The 23964-nt window shown below is 32.6% G+C and overlaps 1 protein-coding gene across 2 annotated transcripts in view; it reads left to right on the top strand.

Annotated features, from left to right (window-relative positions):
* GABRG1 (gamma-aminobutyric acid type A receptor subunit gamma1) overlaps window positions 1–23964 on the top strand; it is a gene marked incomplete at both ends in the record, with an annotated part of 78644 nt that overhangs the window by 37032 nt on the left and 17648 nt on the right. For both annotated transcript variants that reach the window (XM_081304483.1, XM_081304482.1), the window contains 4 exons: window positions 17080–17300; window positions 18282–18364; window positions 20425–20562; window positions 20689–20841. In XM_081304483.1, the coding sequence (XP_081160609.1) occupies window positions 17080–17300; window positions 18282–18364; window positions 20425–20562; window positions 20689–20841 (595 nt within the window). The remainder of the gene's footprint in view (window positions 1–17079; window positions 17301–18281; window positions 18365–20424; window positions 20563–20688; window positions 20842–23964) is intronic.

Here is a 23964-nt window from a genome sequence, read left to right as displayed (position 1 = left end):
AAGCACTGGTTTGAGGATCCGACTGTATGATAAGATCAATGTGTGTAAAATACAGGTGGAAGAAAATTCAGAAAGGGGGCATAATCGGGTAAGTCAGAGGGGTAGAAGAACCAAGAAAAGAAGACATATTATTCTCTAAGGGGTTGAAAAGAACAACAAATAGAGGAATAGTAATGAATTGCCCATGTACCTTAAATTAAATGAGAAATCGATTAAATGAGGCCTACTGGCATTAACAATTAGGTGGTGTTTATCTCTGTTAGATGAAATTTGTTAAAATGGTGTATTAGTCATGGTTCTCTAGAGGAACAGAATCAACAGGAAGTATGATAATAAAAAGGGGATTTATTAGATTGGCTTACACAACCAGAAGCTGGTAGTCCGCAATGGCCATCTGTAGGCTGGAGAGCTGGAGGAACCAGTACCAGCACAGTCCAAGATGCTGAAGCCTCAGAACCAGAGGGATCAATGTCGCTATCCTAGTCCAAGACTGAAGGCTTCTGGAGATTCCCTGGAGAATCACTGGCAGAGTCCACTTTGGAAGAGTGAAGGAGTGAGAGTCTGACATCCTCAGGCGATTGCAGCAACAATCAAGACCCCATTCAAGAAGCATCTAGCTTGCATCTGCTGCAGCTTCCCTGTTCTTTCAACTTTCATTCTCATCCAAGCCTCCAAGGTTATTGGATGGTGCTTCCCCCACTTAGGGAGGGTCTTCACTTCAATTCACTCTCCCACATGCCAATCATTCCTAGACACACTCTCACTGACACACCCAGAAGCCTCTTCAGCATCTCTTTATCCAATCAAGTTGACCATTTAAATCAACCATGACATATGGTGAAGGTAGGGAAAATAAACCAGTTGAATTGAACATCATCCTCCATCCTCAGAACTGGTCCCATTATTGAATCTTAGCGCCCTGAGCACTGAAGATACAGATGGGTCCTGCTAGGACAGTTATGTAATCAGAAACTGGTTTGAGGGTGCTGAGGAGGGAGTAGGATTGTGGATTTAATTTTATGAACAAATTATTCAAGAAACTTGGCCTAGAAGAGGATCAGATAAGAGTACAGGGGTAGACAGGAGGAATAAGTTCTAGTGCTTTGCAGCATGGGATGACTATAGTTTACAACAATTTATTATGTTTCACGAGGAACTAGAAGAGTTTAAATGTTCCCAGTACAAGAGAATTATAAATGTTTCAGGAGATGGAATTCCTAAGCATCTTGATTTGATCATTATAAATTATATATAAGTATCAAATCATCACACTGTAGCTCATAACTATGTAAAATTATCATGTATTGTGTTAAAACTTAGAAAAACACTCTTAAGAATATAGGGCATGAGAAAATAAGAAAATATAGAGAGGGACATTTAAGAAGGAAACAATGAAGTGTGCTATTTATTTTTTATACATAGAGTTTTATTATTATTTGTGATACTATTTGAAGGACTAAATTAATATAAACAACAGAAATTATTAAAAATAGACTGCAATGTTCTGCTTTAATTCCTATTATGCTCTTTCTGTGATTTAAACTACAGGGTCCTATGTAATGGACTCAATGTGTTGTACTGTTCATCTCCTTTGATTTTTCTATGGGTATTATTAGTCTGCTAGGGTTGCCTTAACAAAGTAGCAAAAAATGTGACATTGAAGCAACAGCTCAGAGTGATGGCTGGCCTGGTTTCTTCTTAGGCCTTTCTCTGTGTTTGTAAATGGTCATCTTATTGCATCCTCACATGGTTTATCTTCTGGGATTGTTCATCCCTGGTATCTCTTTGTATCAAATTTTCAGTTCTTATTACAAGTCAAATTGGATTAGGACCCACCCTAAGGGCCTCATTTTAAAATAATCATTTCTTAAAAGGCTCTATCTCCAATTATAGTTGCATTTGGAGATACTAGATATGAGGGCTTCAGCATGTGAATTTTTGGGGTAACTCAGTTCAGCTCAAAGAAAATTATCTGACATCAAAGATAATTCTCTGACATTTTGCTGATGTTCTTCCTCACTTAATTTATTCACTTATTACTAGAGTCAAAAATTATCTTTTTATTGCAGGCCTTAATCACTTTATACCTGGGGAACCATCCTAATATGCTAAACTCTGCCTGTGTTCCCTTATTCCTCTAGTATGATAGCCACACTCCGTTTTTCTCCTCGTAAATATGATGCTCACGTCCGTAACTGGCATTCACTTTCACAGCTGTTTGCGCTGATTTCTGTAGTGACAGCATGCGAGCCATGGCGTAACTGACATCTTTGTCACCATAATGTAAATGAATAGGAACTGGCTGTGGATAGATTGATTCTGAGAGGATGGAGGGATGTCCTGATAGTCTGGCCCAGAAGTTGCTCTTAAATTAGGAGCTCACACCATGGAAATATGGGGCTGAAGCCAACCTTTGTAAGAAATTTGCTAAACCTCTGCAAGAAAGGGAAAAGAACCTTAACAAAGAGGAAAGAGGAAGAAAAACAAGGCAGGGGGGATGAATAGCAGACTTTAGGAACCCATCCTTTTAAGGATGTGAGAGCTGAGGTAGTAAATGAAACAACAGATTTGGCAAGAAAATGAAGATACAATAGTGCCAACGAGAAACAAAGGGAAGAGAAAGTTTCAATGAGATTTTAATGTGAGCTTTGCCCCAAATTCCTATACAATCTGTTGATTTTTATAAAGAGAAAACATATTATGTACCTGTGTGTAATAATGTTAAATTTTTAACATCATGCAAAGAAGAGTTTCCTAAGGTAATACATTATTTAAATGTTAATTTCTCTTTTGAATCCTAAAATATTCTGTTTCTAGGTAACCAATACCTGGAGAAGATAAGCCTATTGAGCCCGTGATAAACTCTGCATTTTCCTGAATTCGGTATTTTTTTTTTTTGTTGTGAGGTTTTGTTTTCAACTTTCCAAAATTCATTAAATAACAACTGTAGTCATTAAAATAAAGAGACATAAGATTCAAAGCTCTATCAGTAATCTGGAAACTCTTTGACATGAATGGGTACCCAGAGGCTTCTATGATAATCTTCCTCTATAAAAGATTCATGCTAGTATAGGTTTTGTTTTTCCAGTAGGGCAAATTACACACTTGTAACCTTGGACAGTGATACTTTTTTTTAAAAAGCTAATTAAATGAAATTGCTATTGAAAATAGTGATAATAAAATAAGTTAGCGAAAACTCTATGGAACAGTTATAGTGTTTATTAAAGAAAACCATTGTCATAGAAGGAATTAATAAGAAGCTCACATAGTAGACTATTTTAACTAAACAATGCAGGAAAATTAGAATTCACTTTTCATAAAATGAACAAAATTGCTTTGAATGTGAGTGTAATCAAGCAAGGAAACTTGAGCATAATAAAGCAAGCAGAAAAGTAGTAATTTTTTTTTTTTTTAGTTTCTCTTCTTAACTACTCATACAATTTGAGTGGCTGGAAGGAACAAAATTAATATATTGGCTTAACTGTTTTCTTTTTTTTAAGTTAGCCAAAATTTCCTTTGTTGCAAGGTGGATGTTTCTTTTGAAGCTTGGCTACATAAAATAACATTTCTTTAAATTTCTGATAAACCTAAAACATCATTCTACAATAAGATTTGTTTTTTTTTTCTGTTTCCAGGGTTACATTGATATTTTCAATCTCGCTGTCTCTATCAAAAATATATTCAATAATTACATCTTAAATGATGAATGAATCGTCAATGAGTCGATCATTTCTTTAATTCTCTTTTTAAAAATTCACAGTCAAAAAGAAAAAAACATTTACTGAAACAATGGAGTGACTCAGGGAGTTCAACTTCATGTTCCAATTAAATATATCTTACACACAAGTAGAAAAAAATAATCAAGTAGAACTGAAGGCGAGAGTTAATAGTATTAAATTAGACTAGAATTAAAGCATGTTTTAATCTCTTAGCTTTACAAGTTTAGAGGTATGTTCTAGTATTTTGAGTACATGTCTTAGCAACTTAACTTCTTATTAGCAAGTACTACATTCAAGGTTATAATGATTCTTCAAGACAAGTCAAGAAGAATGAGAGCTCTAGGAAGTTCTAGATGATATTACAGTTATCTAAAATAGTTTACAGCACAAGATTAGTAAGTACAAACATAGCTATAATGGAAAAGTAGAGATATGATTTGGACATGGGTTTACTCATAGGGACTGGTAACCCTTATAACTATATTGGACTACCAGTTTGAAGAGGTGACTAACACAGGAACTTTGAAAATGAGAGACAAGAGAGAAACAGTTTTTAAAAATTGGTGAAAAATGATAACTCAGTTCATATATGAAGAGCTTAATACTTGCCATTCTAATTATAAAAGTGACATGTCATATAGTCCTAGAATTTGCTTCTGAAGCTGGATAGACTCTTCCTGCTAGAAATTCTAATTGGTCTTTGTAAGAGAGACAAATAGGACTGAGGAACAAAGGGACACCAGCTATGAAGAGGATAATTTAAAAAGATATGGGGTACCAGCTGGGCTCTACTCTAAAATAACTCCCTACCAAAAAGAGTGACAAAGGACCAGGAGTACAAAAACAATTGAGTAAATTTAGTAAATAAATGAAGTAAGTTTATACTGGCCACAATGTAAATATCTAACAAAAATAACCCGTTTCAGACTTCTTTTAAAGGACATACAATTGCTCCCTGTGAAAGGCAAAAATAAGTATATGTACAGCTACAAAACTCATAAACATTATTCACTATTGAATGGTAATAAAGGATTTTTCTCAGTAATATTTTTTTTTTTGTTTTGCATTCATTTAAATAGAATGGCCAAACAGCAAAAATTAATTTGGGTTGTGTGGGGGGTAAAGTTAAAGAAGCTATACTAACATTCAAGTATTTGTATTTTGTTGTTCTTTACCTGTCTCATTTTGATAATAAACCCAGACATGCAACTTTTGTTTAAACATTCTAAATATATTGAGAAAGATACGGTGCAGAGGGAAATTTTTATTTATATTATTTTTCATTGCAAGTGCCACATTTCTCCATCGTGGTTCAGACAACTGGCTCTAATATTTCATAGGTTGATTTATCACTCTCTCTCTCCACCCTTTCACTCTAGGTTCTTTCTTCATTCCCTATCTCTCTTCCTCCAGAGCTCTCTCTGTTTTGCTTCTAGATTTAAGGAGACAAAGCCTTAGGCATAGCTTTTCTATATCAAAGAAAAAATTTTATTCCTTTTACTATATTAATAAGCAATAATCACTCCCTGCCAAGTACATTAACTTGAGGAATTAAGAACAGCAAGAGCTCCACGGAAACAAGATTTTTTTTTTATATATCTAAATAATTGACCTACATCTGCAGCAAAAGAGAAAGATTTAAGTCTTCTTGGAAGTGATGAATTGCAAAAATTGAAGAAATGCACTTATACTTAACCATTTTATGTTTATTTTCTTAGTTTGTATATTTTAATAATTTTAATTTCTTATTTCTAAGTGTTAATTCTTTTGTCACTTGATGATGTAAAATCTATTGCTTGTGACAGTTCTTATTTTAAAACAACATGAAATTTGAGTCAACAGTAACAGAGATAAAATTTTTAAAAATAAGGAACATTAAAAAATTAAATTAAGCCAGGCATGGTGGAACATGCCTGTAATCCTAGTGGCTGGGGAGGCTGAGGCAGAAGGATAGAGAGTTCAAAGCCAGTCTCAGCAAAAGTGAGGCGCTACTCAGTGAGTCTCAGTCTCTAAATAAAATACAAAACAGGACTGGGAATGTAGCTCAGTGGTCAATGCCACCAAGTTCAATCCCTGGTAACCCCCCCCCAAAAAAAAAATAAGAAAATAGATATACCCTGTGAATATATAAATTGACCTCTATATATTCAAAAATTTTTTAAAAAATAATTTTATCTCTTTGTTTTAAATTACATTTGTTTAAATTACATTTTGTTTAAATTACATTCAAACATTTATTTTTATTTCATGGTGTTGTCATATTTATTTACCCTTCATATGTGGCAATTGATGTGTTGGTTTTAAGTTAAAAAAGATAAGGCCTTATTCTTTGAGATAAGCATAAAGTCTATCAAGGAAGATGAGAAAAAAAATAGAGTATATAAAAGGGAAAGGCCAAGAAAGTGTCTGTGTGTAATTCAATATAGATTTTAAATTATAAATGATGACTTAATGCTGTATTTTCTTTTTAGTTAATTAATTAATTAATTTAGGTACTGGGGTTTGAACCCAAGGGCATGTAACCATTTAGCTACATTCCCAGCTCTTTTTATTTTGCATTTTGAGAGAGGGTCCCACTAGGTTGCTTAGGGTCTCACTAAATGGCTGAGATTGTCCTCAAATTTGCAATCCTCCTTTCATCAGGCTTCTGATTCACTGGGATTACAGACATGTGCTATGATACCCTGAAATGCTGTATTTTCTAAAACAGAATTTCAGAAAAAAAAAAAAGTATTTTTCTTGAATCCAATGAAAATAGAAGAGAGGATCTATGGAGTAGAGAAAGGTAAGTGAGAGGGAAGGAGAAGGGATAGGAAAAGGGAAGAATGGTGGAATGAATCTGATCAAACATGTATGAATATACCTTGTGAATTCATCTTTATGTATACTTGTAATACACTAATTAAAAGAAAACTATAAATAAATAGAAGAAAACACCAGGAGAGATGTGAGGAGGAAAAGGGGAAGTACTGGGAACCAAATTGGAGTAAATTATATTCCCTGCTTGTATAATTATGTCTAAATAAACCCAATAATATATATATATATATAAAATATGAAACAATTAAAAATAAAAAAAACACATGCAATATAAGAAAATAGAAATTATAGAAATTACATTTAGGTAAAGAAAAAAAGTTAACTTATCCTAGAGTATCTAGTGGCTACTATTGTTACTACAGTTTTAACTAATTTTATGTATATAGCTTTACCAAATGCTTCAATAACATACATATGGTTTTAAAACATTGCATCTTTCTATTTATTGTACTATGGGTATCGTTTCACTTAATTACTTTTTGAGTTAAGCATATATCTTACATAATATTAGAGGTTGTATTTCTACCATAATGTATTTAATAATCTATTACTTAACATTTGGTTGTTTTTAATTTGTTTTGATTATGAGTATTGTTTATTAAATTCTTTTGGCCACCCATAATTATTTCCTTAGGATAAAGTACACATTCCTGAAACCTAGGATGATGTTTGTCTATTTTGAATTATTTTCTAGTAACATTTTTTAAGATGGAGTCCCAATATAGTTACAATCTAAAGTCCTATGTCTTAGTACATGTACATATAGAATAGTTCTGTACAGCATGGTAATTCTGGCCTCTGGCTACATTTCAGGGGGAAAGTGCTGGCAGAATACGAGCCTTATTTATTTCAGTTTATGATTTTTTCATACAGGTAAATTAAAGCCTGCTTTTAGCCTTGCTTTCAACTTTACTCCTCCAGGCCCCTACTTCATGTCAAGTGTTATAGTTGATTGAAATATATACTATGATTCCTTATTTTTTAACCCCTGTGATTAAAATTGAATTACTTAAAGTATTTGATAATTATCAAGGACTTTCAATGCTGAACTCAGTTATTATATAACCTGTTTTTTTCTTAATATAAAATTTATTTATAGGAGAGTGACAAGTTATCACTTTGTTAATAATATAAAACACAGCAAAAATAATACACATCTGGGAAAAAGGAGTAGTGGCATGGCCTTAGATACCTTCAGGCAGCTAATATTTTGCCCTAGGAGATTATAATCTGAAATTACTTACAGGTTCATATATTAGTTGAATGTTGGAAACCAAATGTACACTTAATTGTATGTACACAAACATTCTCATATAGCAGTTAATATGGAGAGCTGGTATATAAAAAAGAAGGTAGCCCTCATGATTCAATTTGAAGAATAGTGACCATTTATGAATATTAACTATAAAATTAATTTAAAGTCTGAAAATTATGCAACTATATTTCAGTTACTTAGAATTGAATTTTAATTGACTCAATTTCTTTCTTTACTATTCTTTCCTTCTTTATCTACTTCCTCCTCCTTCTTTTCTATTTCTCACTTTTTATTAATTTATTTCTTCTTTGTCAGGAATCTAGTACATATAAAATCACTGAGAAATTGATGGAAACTTAAGACAAAGTTTCAAATCTTAATAATCCCAAATTATAGATAAGAAAAAGGTAAGTTGTTCTTTAAAAGAAAAATTCAAATTCTCAGACAGCTCTACTGTAGATTTTGGTTTAGTAATCTGGGGGCAAGTTAATGAATCTGCCTATGAAGAAATTTAATTAATTAAGCTTGTCAGCTGCTATTTTTTTTCTTGTTTTTTTTTTTTTTTTGAGGCATGGTCTTGCTATATTGCTTAGGACCTAAATTGCTGAGATTGGCCTCCAACTTCTGATTCTCCTTCCTCTGCTTTCCAAATTGGAATTATAGGCATGTGCCACTATGCCATGCCTGGCAGCCACTATTTTAAACCATCTTTCACTCCAAACTAGGAAGGAATTAGGCAGGATTAATTGAATGTGACACTGATACATACAGATGGGAACTATTTTAGTGAGGAAGCATCACTGGGAAACACTAAATTCATCTTGCCTTTAAACCCCACTTATAGTTAGAACATTTTTAGCAAAATAATTTCCAACATTTTATAATGTTTCCATAATGAATCAGACTGGGAAAGACCATAGTGGTGATTTTGCCTGGTTCCCACATTCTACCAGGGTGACTGACATGGTTGGCACTATATTTTAGCAAATGGCTAAATGACTAACTCAGAACTAATCTTAACCCCTAATCTTTGCACTGCACACAACTTCTCACTACTGCACACACATTTGATACACTCATCCATTGTCTCATTGCTTATCTAAAAGTTATTTAAAAGTATGTACATAATTAAAAGGCAATGCCTAATCCTTAATTCAATGTGTTTTTTTAAAAATCTATAACAACAAAGTTTTTAAATAACTTGCCTAAGTTTTAAATCTTAGATTGGCAATGAATTTGAGACAACATTAGTTGTTCCGCAGTTTAACTAAAATAGGAGAGATAGCTCATTTGAATGTCTTGACTTTGGACATTATAATGGAAGTTGTGAAAAAATAGTTATAGAAATACATAATGTATTATTTATTATATAATGTATAAATTATGAAAAGCCTCGGCATTTTTAGTAGAAACACCCAGCATTGTGATATGCATAATGGGATCCAAACTATAAGACTGAGGTAAACAAAGGAAGGGAAGCCTTCTAACACCCATGCCAACAGTCCCTCCTGATGGCAACCTACTAGAAGTGTTGGAAAATTCTTCATTTTCTGCCTTGAGAATATGGAGAGTGGTAAGAAATCCATAAACTGGAAATAATATAAATAATTGATAACATGAGCTATGTTGGTTACTTCTAAATGTATCATTTCAAATATAGGGTTTTCTTTTGCTTAGAAAGTCGATTTCAGACAGCAGTGAATGTATGTTGACTAAGTACAATTATGGAAACATTTTCTATAGAATATAGAGCAATTGATGCAGTTATCTACCACTGAATCAAACTATCACAGATGTTGCACATGTGGATGCAAATCACAATTTCCAACTGGTGATGTGGCTTTTTCAGGAAGAAGAGTCTTAACCAAAATATCAAGTATCCACTGCAGAAAATCCTTTACTGTGCTTTTAATTGGGGGCAATCTAGTAAGCAAGGTAGTTTCTATTCATGTATGTATTTGCTGTCTGTTTTAGTCAGTTTTGTGTCACTGTGTCAAAATACCTGAAAAAACAACTTAGAGGAGGAAAGTTTATTTGGGGTTCAGGCTTTCAAAGGTCTCAATTCACAGACAACCAACTCATTATTCTGGGCCCAAGGTGAGGCAAAATGTCATGGAAGTGGGGTTGAGTGGCAGAGAAAGACAACTGAAGTTGCTCCCCTTGTATTAGCCAGGAAGCAGAGAGAGAGGAGAGGGGTAAGTGAGTGCAGGAAGAATGAGTCTTTCCAGGGCACACCCCCAGTGACCCACCTTTTTCAGCCATTCCCCACCTTCCTACAGTTACCACGCAATTAGTCCATTCAAACTGGGAGGACAGGATGGATTAGGTGGCATCTCACACAATCTGATTATTTCACCTCTGAATAGTCCTGCATCAACACAGGAGCTTTGGGGGGACACTTCATAGCCAAACCAGAATACTGTTATACTATATTTTGTACTTAGGAAGTTTGCTACAAGCAGATTAAGCATATTCATTCATTCAGATATTCCACAATGATAATAGGAATATAAATATCATTATAATAAAAATATGATAAAAGAGAGGACAGTATGAAATAAGTAACCAGAACTAGTAATTGGGAAAATATGAATTTTATCTCTCTAGATTACAAATTTATGTCTCATGTGGATAATGTGCATTATAGTGAAGAGGTTAAAGTTGAGGGATATGTGATCAAAATTTCTTACTTGCTGTATGACCTTGGAAAGTTATTTCCTTATATCAGAGTGGGAAAATTCAGAATAGCATGAGAAGATAGAACTTGAAAATGTAATCATTTTGCAAACACAATTTGATCGACTCTAGAAAGCAAATGAGAATGCTGTGAGGAAAATTACTTTTAGCTTTATCTGCTTAAATGAAAGATTACCAAATGTACATTTGAATTTAATTAAAGTCTTATGAAAACATTTCTAATTTAGTAAAAGTAGTAGAATTTCATGCTTTTGCTTAATTGTTTTATTTTTCTTTTATAGAAATGAAACACATGGTAGTTTTTATTAAGGCCTTATGAATCCATGAATGTCCATTACTGCTGTTTTAGATCTGTGATGGTTAATTTTTAAGTATTACCTTGGTGACTCTGGTACTCAGATATTTGGTCAAACACCAACCTAGATTTTTCTGTTAAGGTATTTTTTATATGTGATTAACATTTTTCATTCAATCAGATGAAGGCTTAAAATACTGACATCCTAAGAGGAAGAAAGATATTTGGACTTGCCAGCCTCCGTCTTGTTATGTGAGCCAATTCTTTAAAATAGACCTAGCTACTCTCTCTTCCATCTGTCCCTCTATCTTATTGGTGAAGTTTCTCTGGAGAAGGTTGGCTAATATAAATTTCTAAAGGTAGTTCCCACTGCAGATTGCAGAGTACTTATTTTATATATCAGGAAGCTAAGCTTCTCCATTATGTTGTAAATTTCTTATTGATGTGAAGTTCATTTATTATTTCCCTCTATTTTTTGTAGAGCTTACTTGTTCTGTGATTATACTGTTTGATGTGTTCCCTTTGAAATTATACATGGAATATTGTAGAATATATATCCTGTAAAAAATTATGACAAAATATGATGAAGGAAAGTAACACATAAGGTTTTAGAACTTTCAGTTTATAATCCTCATTTCAGTAGTACACGGGTTCAAACAATATCTGTTTTCAGGTCAATTACTAGAAATTGGTAATTGTAGATAAAGTGGACAAAAACTCTTCCAGATGTTGAATATCCTGTGTATTTGTGGAATGCACATTTCTTGACATACAAAAAAGGATGAACTACATTTTTCATGTGGTTTGCATTCTTCAGTTTCCCCATTATGCCTTGCATTTTTTGTTCTTTTTTTTTCTTTCTTTTTTTCATTCTTTTTTTCCCCTTTGGTACCAGGGATTGAACATAGGGGTCCTTAACCACTGAGGCACATCCCCTTGTTTTTTTTTTAATTGTTTATTTTGAAACAGGCTTTCACTAGTTGCTCACAATTTGCTAAATTGCTGAGACTAGCTTTGAGCCTATGAATTTCCTGCCTCAGCCTCCCCAGCCGCTGGAATTATAGATATGCACTACCACTCAGCTATGCCCTGTATTGTACTGTTTGTCCCTCTCTGTTTATTAATTAATCCTAGTATGTATCTGAATGTTCCTATGTCCTTCAAGGTTCTGGTCAAATACAATTTTCTTTTTTTAATATTTATTTTTTAGCTCTAGTTGGACACAATACCTTTATTTTATATATTTATTTTTTTGTCATGCTGAGGATCAAACTCAGGTCCTTGCACATGCTAGGCAAGTGCTCTACCACTGAGCCACATCCCCAGCCTAAATATAATTTGTATCATGAAATCTGTCTTAATTTCCCATAACTAAAAATAATCTCTACTTTGATTTCATTTTATATATACCTTTCTTAAGTTTTATGGATTCCCAATTTTTAATGTATAAATTCATATCAAGAGGTCCTATTGTTATCTATGCAAGACAAGTACAATGTAGAAGTAATTGGAACACCAGAAACAAAAACACAGCACTTTATTAGCTGAATTCAGGGTTCATGGCTTTTTTTTTTAACTTGAGAAAAATAGAGATGATATTTATAGACATTTGTAAAATTCCTTGTGCTGTGGATTAGCTACATTCTCTCTACATGTCTCTAGCTTTAATATCTCATTTCCTGCTAACCATAATTTAGCCTACCATTCTAACTTTACCATGTGATTAGACAGTTTAGGGAGAGATTAATGCAAAGTGGAAAAATCAGATCAGGTTCATCAAACTTTATGATGAAAGTATGCATCTATGTTAGTTGGCTAAGCAAATCTTGTATTTTGTATGAAGTTTCTCCCATTACTAAAAAGACTATAATATTGAGTTAACTAATATTTTAAAAATGTGAGATGTAGTGCATAGTTGCAAAGCTGACAATGTATTAATAAAATGACACCATACATTGTTCAATGCTTATAGTTTGAACTGGTTAACTTAGAGATCGGGATGACCCACTTCTCATATTTTTTTCACTAATGCTATTTTGTCAGTTAACTTGCAAGGAGATAAGCAAAGCATATAAAGTGCATTGGATCTCGTTTTAAATGCACTATTCCATATTTCAAAACATTTACCCTAGGAGATATTGTACTTGTTCTGAGTGAATAAAAGTCCCATTTCATATTTCCTCTTCTTATTTGTTATGTAGATGATTATAACCTCAAAATAGGAAAATAACACACGAGAACATAGTTTGATCATTTTCTGAAAATTCCCCTTAACACAAATGATTAAATGAAGTTGGATTTTTTGATTACTTACAAAAAAGTTCAGACTTGATTGACCTTCTTATCTCAATAAGGCATTTATTCAGGATTAGCAAGTTAAAAGGGCTTGGGTATATTAGCCTCTTCGAGGCTTTAAGAAAGATGGATTATCAAGACATATGCTCTGCATCTTTCACTCTTTAATCTTACATTGAAGAAATAACTGTGGGCTGAAAACTTCACTTTTCTTCAAGATGCATTGCTAAGGAAAACTTGACTCCTTGGAAGTTATAACCTTTCCAACAGTGATGACTATTTTTAGAAGTCGGTGTTCTGAAGAAATTCCTGGGATGGAAAAATAACCAAGTGAAAGAATGCTTACCTAGTATGTGCAGGCCCCAGGATAGATCCCCAGCACAATATACATACATGCATGCATGCATGCATACATACATAAAAACAAATACATAAATTTAATAGCTTCTAAGCAGTATCCACAACTGCTAGTGAAGTTCTACCTCTAGACAAATCAGTTTTCAGAAACCACATTAAATGTCCTGTTAGTCAGGAAAACTGCAGTTAAATATACCTACCAGGTAAAATGAGGTTCTCTCTATCACCCAATGTTGGGTAGTGGCCAAATCATAATCCTGTCAGGTGTCTCAAGCGGTTTCTGCTGTTTCATCCCATCTAAAAATATGACACAATTCTGCCAAATACCATTAACTAATTGTTCTTTCTAGGATATTCAATAGAATGAATATTTTAGTAGCTTTTTCTCTGCTGTGATTAAAAGACCTGACAAGCACAGTTTTAGGAGAGGAAACATTTCTTTGGGGTTCACAGTTTCAGAGGTCTGTGTCTGTAGATGGCTGGCTCTCTTGCTGTGGCTGGAAGTAAGGCAGAATACCATAGCTCAACAGTGTGACAGAGAAAAACAGCTCAGGACATGACAATCAAGAATCAGAGAGAGCTGGGTGTGTGCAAGTCTGTAATCCCAGAGGCTTGGGGGACTGAGGCAGGAGGGTCAGCCTCAGCAATGGTGAGGCACTTGACAACTCAGCAAGACTCTGTCTCTAAATACAATACAAAATAGGTCTGAGGATGTGGCTCAGTGGTTGAGTGCCCCTGAGTTCAATCCCTAGTACCTGCCCCCTCCCTCCCCCCAAAAAAAGAATCAGAGAGAACTCCCCTCACCATGGAAAACATATAAACTCCAAAAACACGTCCCCAGAAACCCACTTCTTCCAACCATACCCTACCTGTATAAAGTCACTGCCCAGTTAATACCTATTAGAGAATTAATGCACTGATAAGGTTAAGGCTCTCAAAACCAGATCATCTCACCTCTACATTTTATTGCATGGTCTCACACATGAGCTCTGGGGGGACACCTCATATCTAAACCATAACAATGAGGCTTCTTTCTATTCACATTTACGACTAAAACAAAAGTCATGTCATTAGCATGGTTTCGCTGTTAGACTCTGAAGAGTTAATCATTTCTTTCAGATGAAGTGGCTACCTGAATAAATCATGATTGACTAAAAAAATTTTAAATGACATCAAGCCTGAGAAGGGGGCCACAATAGGAATTATTGATAACATTAGTTACACCAGTGATACTGTATATAGTGATCCATTAGCCGTACCGAATGACTGCACACATTATATACTGCTACATTAATATTACTCAGTAAGATAATTAAGCATCTCCTGGATAAATATGCTTCATTAGCATGTATTATGTCATATGTTTATGTCTCCACTGAAGTTACAAACAGTATATTAGGAGCTGGGGATGTGGCTCAAGTGGTAGCGCGCTCGCCTGGCATGCGTGTGGCCCGGGTTCGATCCTCAGCACCACATACCAACAAAGATGTTGTGTCCGCCGAGAACTAAAAAAAAATAAATATTAAAAATTCTCTCTCTCTCTCTCTCTCTCTCTCTCTCTCTCTCTCTCTCTCCTCTCTCACTCTCTCTTTAAAAAAAAAAACAAAAACAAAAAACAAACAGTATATTAGCAAAATTGTGGCAATGGAAATCACAAATCTTACATGGTTACAAAAATACTTTCAGCACAGTTGGATTCTGTGCCACACTGACATTAAAAAAAGTCAAAGTTTTAATTATCACATGACAACCAATAAAATGTGTTGAGAGGGTCACAATGAAAATTTAATTTTGTGCACAGACTTCATGTCTTTACATCCACACAAAACAATAATCAGCATGCAATAGATGCTAAATATATTGAATAATTGCACATTACATCATTATATGAAAAAATCATACATAATAGTTCATATACTTATAATACAGTTACTTACATTATACATATAAATTATTACATATTAATACATATAATACCATAATAAATAACATAGCACATTTAATTACATAATATGTGGGCTGTTGTTCGATTTCAATATATATTTGCTTTCCAAATTGCAACATTGCTCATTTAAAATAGATGAAATACAGTTTCCCTCTCAATTTATCTCTATATTTCAGTTAAGCAAATTCCAAGTTCCATATTCATAAGTTGAGTCTTAGCCCTCACATATTAGTCTTCCTGACACTTTTAAAAAATGTTTTCATTCATTAATCAAACTCCCAATTATACTTCCATTTGTTATATTAAATATTTCACAAATTGGCCACTGTTTGTAAATATCCTGTCAAGGGCAGGTAACTAGGCTCTCCCACAAGTAACTCATGTAATAGCTTATATTCTTCAGTTTATTTTTTGTTCTCTTAATTTCTAAGTTATGAACACACAGACACATACACATCTTTTTAATTCCCTATCTTCATAGCACTATTACTGCATACTTATTCATTAATTATTTTGAGTAACTTTTAGTGCTTATAATATAGCAGACATTTAGGATACAAAGGTAAATAATACCTAGTTACCTCCTCCTGTTCTCTAATAACTGAGTGACTTTTTATTTATAGTTACTTGCTGATTATGCCCAGTCTGTCTAGTCTTGGAATCATCAGCCTCACTTTCGAAGCACCATAGCATGTATGTGGTATGGAGTTGAGCTTGGAATTCAGTCTTGCAATGGCTCAGTTTCTCTATCAGCCAATTATTAACCCTGTGATGTGGGTAGAATTAATCTGCCTTTATTTTAATCAGCAAATGTTACTGAAAAATAAAGATGATAGTAGTGCAAAGTTCCTAGGTATTGAGAAAGATTTAGTGACATGCATGAGACAAGGAAAACTCTTTTTTTTTTTAAAAAAAAAAAAAGAGAGAGTGAGAGAGGAGAGAGAGAGAGAGAGAGAGAATTTTTTTTTTAATATTTATGTTTTAGTTCTCGGCGGACACAACATCTTTGTTGGTATGTGGTGCTGAGGATGGAACCCGGGCCGCACGCATGCCAGGCGAGCGCGCTACCGCTTGAGCCACCTCCCCAGCCCCCAAGGAAAACTCTTAACATAGTGTTTCATGAGTTATAATTGCTCAAAGACTTATATGTGGTAATTTGAAAACATTTGAAACCAGTGGACCTAAATAATTGGAGTTAATTTTTCAGACTAAAAACTTAATTAGGAAATTAGCTTTTTAGAATAAGCCTTCTAGATAATTTAGTAGCTATTTTCCTCTTAAATTTGTACTTAATTGTGATTTTTTGTGATGTAATCATTATATAAATACCACAAATTAGTAACATTGCTGAAAAGATAAATTTATTTTTTAAAGCAAATTTGTGAGTTTACTTTTAACTTTAATGGCTACATCATACATATGACAAAACTTTGAATAACAGGTATAAAATAGAAGGAAATAAAACAATACCAGGCAGTAGAAATTGCCAGAAGTCTTGACTTTTAGTTTATATAATCCACATACACAATTAAAGGAAAAGTTAAGAAAATGGCTATTTTTTTCCTCTAAAAATATTGAGCTTAAGTGCTATTAATCAGCAGGAACTTTATAATCTGAAAATTTAAACTTTTGAAAAAAAAAACACCTAAAATGGTGACTTTACTAATTTGTTATTATTATTCTTTTTATCCCTTAGGAGTACACAATTGATATAATTTTTGCCCAAACCTGGTTTGACAGCCGTTTGAAGTTCAACAGTACCATGAAAGTGCTCATGCTTAACAGTAATATGGTTGGAAAAATTTGGATTCCTGACACTTTTTTCAGAAATTCAAGAAAATCAGATGCACACTGGATAACAACTCCGAATCGCCTGCTGAGGATTTGGAATGATGGACGAGTTCTATATACTCTCAGGTAATATTGTTTGAAAAATTTGTAGTTGCTCTAATTTATTTTCAAAACTAATATTTAATTAGTGTCTGCATTTTCTCCTTCTTCCAACTTACAAATTTAGAAAATGTGTAGCTCTTTTTCTTCTGCTAAAATCTAAAATGGCGAAATGTTTTGGCAGTATTTAATCTCAGGGTTACTATTACATGAAAAGTAACCTGTAATGCAAATCACTGAGATTTTTCTCTAGCATCCTATCTTGCTATAAAATTGTATAATCTGAATTTCAAACAACCTCAATTAATAAAACATTCTTAAGAAAGTACTAGAAATTTCTCAAGAAATGATTGACATATAAGTTTGCTGTGCAAGGTTCAAATATATTTAGTTCATTTCCTTGAAGATATCTACTTATTAAAAATCATTCTTGGGGCTGAAGATATAACTCAGTTGGTAGAGTGGTTGGCTTGAATGCACAAGGCCCTGGATTCAGTCCCCAGCACCACAAACAAAACAAAACATTCTTAATGGGAAAATATTCCTGATACATTAAGATGAAAAATATCATAACACTTAACTATGTACAATTTGTTAATCGGGTGTATGTATGCCTGTATATGTGCATGTGTATTGGTGAAGATCCTGAACTATAAATTTTTTAGCCATTATTATTTTTGTATTGGTACTTTTTGATAATACATGAAGTTGAATCTGTTTTAATATAATTATACAAGTATGGTGAAGTATGACTTTTTAAGTACCAAGATTTTATTAAAATATATACAGAAATGATCTGATTGGCTGGAAAAGAGAATGTTAGAATTTTCATATTTAACTACGAATGTTATAATATCATTTAAGACTTTGAGATTTTAAAATGATTATTACATTCTAATCCTACATACTTCATTATTGTGGTCTAAAATCATGTTTTAAAATTAGACAAGAGAGTCTAATGATGGAAAATTGTCTTTATTTAATATTTATCTTTTCATCTAAATATAGATTGACAATTAATGCAGAATGTTACCTTCAGCTTCATAACTTTCCTATGGATGAACATTCTTGTCCACTGGAATTTTCAAGCTGTAAGTCAGAAAATACTTGATAATTTCATACAGTTTAGTCTCAAAAAATCTCATTTCTTTAAAAAATGTAAAGCAAAATGAGAAAAAAAGACAGTTTTTAGAAGAGTGGATTATATTCAACTCTCTTAGGTAAAATAATTACAAATAGTACATGAATTCCTTGCTTTTAAACTAAAAAACAATAAATAGGTAGTGAATGTATATACATTTTATTAAATCATTTATTAAATCATCTTTACAACTTTCAGTGTATTCAAGTCTATTTTTCTTAGTTTGAATAAATAAGGGAATACTTAAGATAGGTTTGTTTTCACATATTTTTACAGAGTAAAGAAAAATTGATTCAAAGTATATTCATTTTGCTGGAGGCAGCATCTAAATTTATTGCCTTGGATTTTAAAATGTTTCAAAAATTGCTTGGGTGAAGAGTATTTACTACATGAAAGTAAATATTTGAAAAGACTCTAATGAGTTGGAGATGAGCTTTTTTAATTAAAGGGAAAAAATGTAACACAAGAGTGGTTAGAACTAACTAAATTGAACCTAAAATTTTATTCCAAAAAACAGTTATAATATTTTTATTGCAATATTAATTTTATTTTATGTTTTCAAAAATATTTGTATTCTCATATATTCTTAGGAAAATTCTGATCTAAAAAATAATTAGACAATATGTATGACTTTTAAAAATTCTATTGCCTATATCCACAAATCATTTAATGCTATTTTCCTTCCTTCACAATTGGATTTTTTTTTCACGGTTCAGAATGTATTCTAGAACCTATTCTTAGTATATTGTGATACAGGTATTTACTCATAAGTATTTCCCCACCTCTTCACTTAGTAAATTCTAAATATCTCTGTTGCCCTTTATTAAAGATTTTTTTGGATTATCTTCATAAATTTTATTTTATTATATTAATGATCTTATATCTCACTCAATGTATAAAGACAGCTAAATCAGGGCAAAAGACTTGATAAATAGGAATTATCAAGGAAGAGTTGACATGTAAATATTGGATGACGTAGCATTTAGTGCACTTTCCCCTATTTGACATTCTTTACATCTTGTGATTTGCTTTGACTTTGCTTGCCATTACTGGAAATGAATAATCCATCCCTGTAAATGCAATTGGGTGTCAATGACACAATACAATCATCCTAACTTCCTTTGTCAGGTATTCTGTACAGGCTCAGTAGAAAATTTAGCCTCTATCTCTAATATTTCACAACAAAGATTTGTAAAAGATTTAACTCTAGCCCCAATTTAAAGTCAATGTCTTGAGAGAGAGGTTAAGTATCTACACAACCATGTTTATTTGTACCCACATTCCTATATGTTATCACTTTTCACTCAACTACCTCTGTGATTATAATGAATAGGAACTATGGAAAAGCACTGTAACCACAGCCCTGGAGAACAAAAAGGAAAACATTCTTAAATAGGTCAGCAGAGATGAAAGCAAATTTTGGAAATATTAGAATATTTGTGAATTCTTATTTTGAAATATAGTACAGCACTCCTTGTGCTGAAACAATTAGAAACTTCATAGTATTACAATATTTCCAAACACAGATGAGCAATCAAAAATAGGAAGTGATGTTTGTCCACCAAAAAAAAAAAAAAAAATCACATAAAAAGTTGAAGTCAGAAGGATAAGTTTGCAGGCAATTGTGACCTAGGGACATTTCAAAACATGGGAATTCCGTGCTTTGGTTTTGACAGTCTTGTGGGGTGAATTCTAATATAATAAAATCTTTACATAAATCTGAGATATAAAATGTTATATACTTTAGATCACAGAAGAAGTGTCCCCACTCCCAAATTCCAAGGACTAAAATATAAGTTGGCTGTGATATATAGGGTGAAATAACTGTTAAATATGATTATGCTTTAACATGCATATTTCATTCAGTTTTTTTCCTATATTTGATATATCTTATAATAACACACAGGGAAGAACCTCCAAGAGTTGGTTTTTGGATAATGTTGGTATTGCAATGTTAGCAGCTTTGGAACTTGCTTATCTATATATTTTTTATTTCAATTTTCCTTCCAGATGGATATCCTAAAAATGAAATTGAATATAAGTGGAAAAAGCCCTCTGTGGAAGTGGCTGATCCTAAATACTGGAGATTATATCAGTTTGCATTTGTAGGGTTAAGGAACACAACTGAAATCTCTCACACAATCTCTGGTAAGGAGAAAACACAAATTGGTGAATGATACTAGTAGAGAATGGCATTGGCATTTAACTATATGAATTGAAATATATATTTTTATGCATTTTCTAGCTAAAGTAAAACATGTATTTTTCTTCCAGGCGATTATATTATCATGACAATTTTTTTTGACCTGAGCAGACGAATGGGATATTTCACTATCCAGACCTACATCCCATGCATTCTTACAGTTGTTCTTTCTTGGGTGTCTTTTTGGATCAATAAAGATGCAGTACCTGCAAGAACATCACTGGGTATGGTATATAATATTATGCTATATTATCAGAGGGTTTTAAAAAATATTCTAATAAAAGTCTACAGGAGAAAATACTAGAAATATTCCTCTAGACCATAATCAAGGGGAAAATGTACTGAAATTCTATTGAAATACCATTTGAAAGAACTGTATAAAGGACAAGTAGAAAAGAAAGTAAGTAACTTGAACTTTAGAAAATTCCTTATTTTTCATGCTGAAGGAAGTCAAAGGAAATATAGTTCACAATAAGAATTAATAAATGAAAATCTCTAAATAAATATCTAAATCTCATTTTGGTAAATATTTTCAATGACTTTGATCGGTTTTATTTTACCACTAATAATCAGTAATTTATTCAACATTGCATTTTAACATTTATGAAATGTTTTCTGTGAAAATTACAAGACATGTGGGTGGATAATAATCAGCATGTATATAAAACTCCTTCCTCAAATGTTTCAAATGAATAGTCCGATGTTCCACAGGGCAGGTACCTGGAAGGATCAAGAAACTCCCTAGCTTATGCAATATATAAAATGTGCAATTAATCTGTGAATATTTGAAGGTTGCTGTTTAAAGAGTAATTTGTAATTCATACTGGATAAAATGGATTTTTTTCTCTTTTTATAGTAATCTATTGCAGCAACAAATCATTTGAGGAAATCAGGGTCTAACTAACATATATCTTTTAAATGAAAGTGATGATCTATATTCATGTATTCCTACACAAAGAAAATTTATTGATTTATTTTCAAGATCAGTCTGAAATATGAATCTTAACTGTGTGTGAATAATTATCCACTGATAATTATGTATTAAAAACACAAAGACATTTGAGACAATTGCTATTTTAATGGTAAAGAGTTTTCATGTGAATTCTCTGATAACTGGCAAATAACTCCATTTAATAAATAGTGAACTGCAATTCACATAAAAGTGGCAGCAATAAAACCTGAAACATGTAGCTCTAGAAATGCCTTTTCTTTGAGACTCTAAGTACTTATTCATAAGTGTTATTTCTTTCTATTATTTCAAATTATTTTTAAAGCACTTTCATTATTATAGTTTCTTTATATACTATTACAATTATAAGTTAACATAGTATATTTGCTTTTATTTTCATATTGTTTTTCCAAAGAGAATTTGAGTGGATTGTTTCTACTATTGAATTTGTATTTAAAAAATCATATGCTATGGTGTCATAAAACAGCAGATCCAACTTTATGATTTTACATGAATTCATATATTTTTAATACTAGCATTTGTCAAGATAGGCATAGCTAGATCAAATTAAAGTATACTTCCTATAATTCTGAGCCCTATGAAGTTGTAATTAATTTTATAAGCGTTCATACGTATGTTTTACGTCTTGTTGAGGGACAATTTATTGAAGTAATTTATTCAACATTGCATTTTAACATTTATGAAATGTTTTCTGTGAAAATTACAAGACATGTGGGTGGACATGTTTGCTATACCATGATGTGGTGTCCAGAGAGTCCTCTGTGGAGGTGGCATTTGAGTAGTGACCTAATGGTGAAGTACTTGATCGATATTTGGTAGAAGAATAATCAAGGCAGGAAGAACCTGTCAGGGTAAGCTTGATGTTCAGAAAGATGACAGGTGTGGCTAGAACTGACTGAATAGTGTCAGAAGATGAGATTGGAGAGTGGACAGTGCTTGGATCATTTAAGTCTTTGTGAGCCGCTTTTGGAACTTGGATTTTTTTCCACACTTGATGGGAGATTATCATAGGTTCTTGACCAGAGGAATCCATGGGGAAAATAACAATGATATCTGAATTGGTTTCTTCTTGTCCTGTTAATATTCCAAACATTTTTTTATTAGCATAAGTTCAGAGGTACTTTAATAGGAAATCCATCATGGTCTTCTCAATTTAATCACTGTGATATTAATTGCTAAATTAGAGAAACACATTTCTGAAAGCTAAGTTGTACTGTGGTTTTCCTTGCTTTATTAAACAGAAATGTAATAGTGTTTTATTAAAGTAAAATTTAATATAATCATTGATAATAAAATACATGTGCACATCGACTCTGTGACTTTTAAATAGAGATGGGACAGAGAAATCTTCTTTTGTTTGATTATAGGGTCTTTGCAATTTACTACTCACCACCCCCAGCAAAAAGAAGTGTGGAAGTTGAAGAAAAAAAGGATACTTGCATTCATTGAAAGTATTTAGCATTACCATATACAAATCCTTTAGAATACAGTTTTGGTTTCAGAATAATTGAAGTAAAAATTCTCAGGAATAATGAGAGAAATGGACAACTTTGCAATTGTAATTGGACATTTTAAGGTCCCCTTCTCAATTAGTGAAGAAAAAAAATCATTCAAGATGTAGAAGATCTTAATGAGATCACCAACTGCATGAACTGATTTATATTTACTAAACACAGCAACTAACTTCAGTACATAATATATTTTCCAATGCATATGGAACATTAACCAAGATTTCAACACAATTCAAAAGATTCAAGTTTTCCTGAGCATATTTTCGAACAAAAATGGAAGTAAATTAAAAGTTAATAAACATAATGTAACTAACAATGTCCTCAAAGTTTTAAAATTTTAAAAAGAATGAACTTTTAGGTAACCTTTGGGTCCAGTAAGGAACAAAGGGAAGTTAGACAATATTTCAAACTGAATTTTAATAGAACATAGCATAAATTCATGTGGGATATAGGTGGACATAATGTTTGCTATCATGCAGTGTGGTGTCTATATAAATCTATAAAAGTGGCATTAGAACCGTGATTAATGAAGTATGAGGCTGACACACTACTTAGATTAGAAATTATAGTTTTAAATACTAATATTAGAAATGAATAAAGATTTAAAATCAGTAACCTAAGTATCCATTTTAAGAATAGGTAAATTGGGCTGGGGATGTGGCTCAAGCGGTAGCGCGCTCGCCTGGCATGCGTGCGACCCGGGTTCGATCCTCAGCACCACATACCAACAAAGATGTTGTGTCCGCCGAGAACTAAAAAATAAATATTAAAAATTCTCTCTCTCTCTCTCTCTCTCTCTCTCTCTCTCTCCTCTCTCACTCTCTCTTTAAAAAAAAAAAGAATAAGTAAATTAATTACTTTTTATA

The sequence above is a fragment of the Spermophilus citellus genome (assembly GCF_964194105.1).
Source record: "Spermophilus citellus genome assembly, chromosome: 8".
Classification (NCBI taxonomy): Eukaryota; Metazoa; Chordata; class Mammalia; order Rodentia; family Sciuridae; genus Spermophilus; species Spermophilus citellus.
Note: the sequence above shows the minus strand (reverse complement) of the source record. Positions and strands in the feature narration are given on the sequence as shown.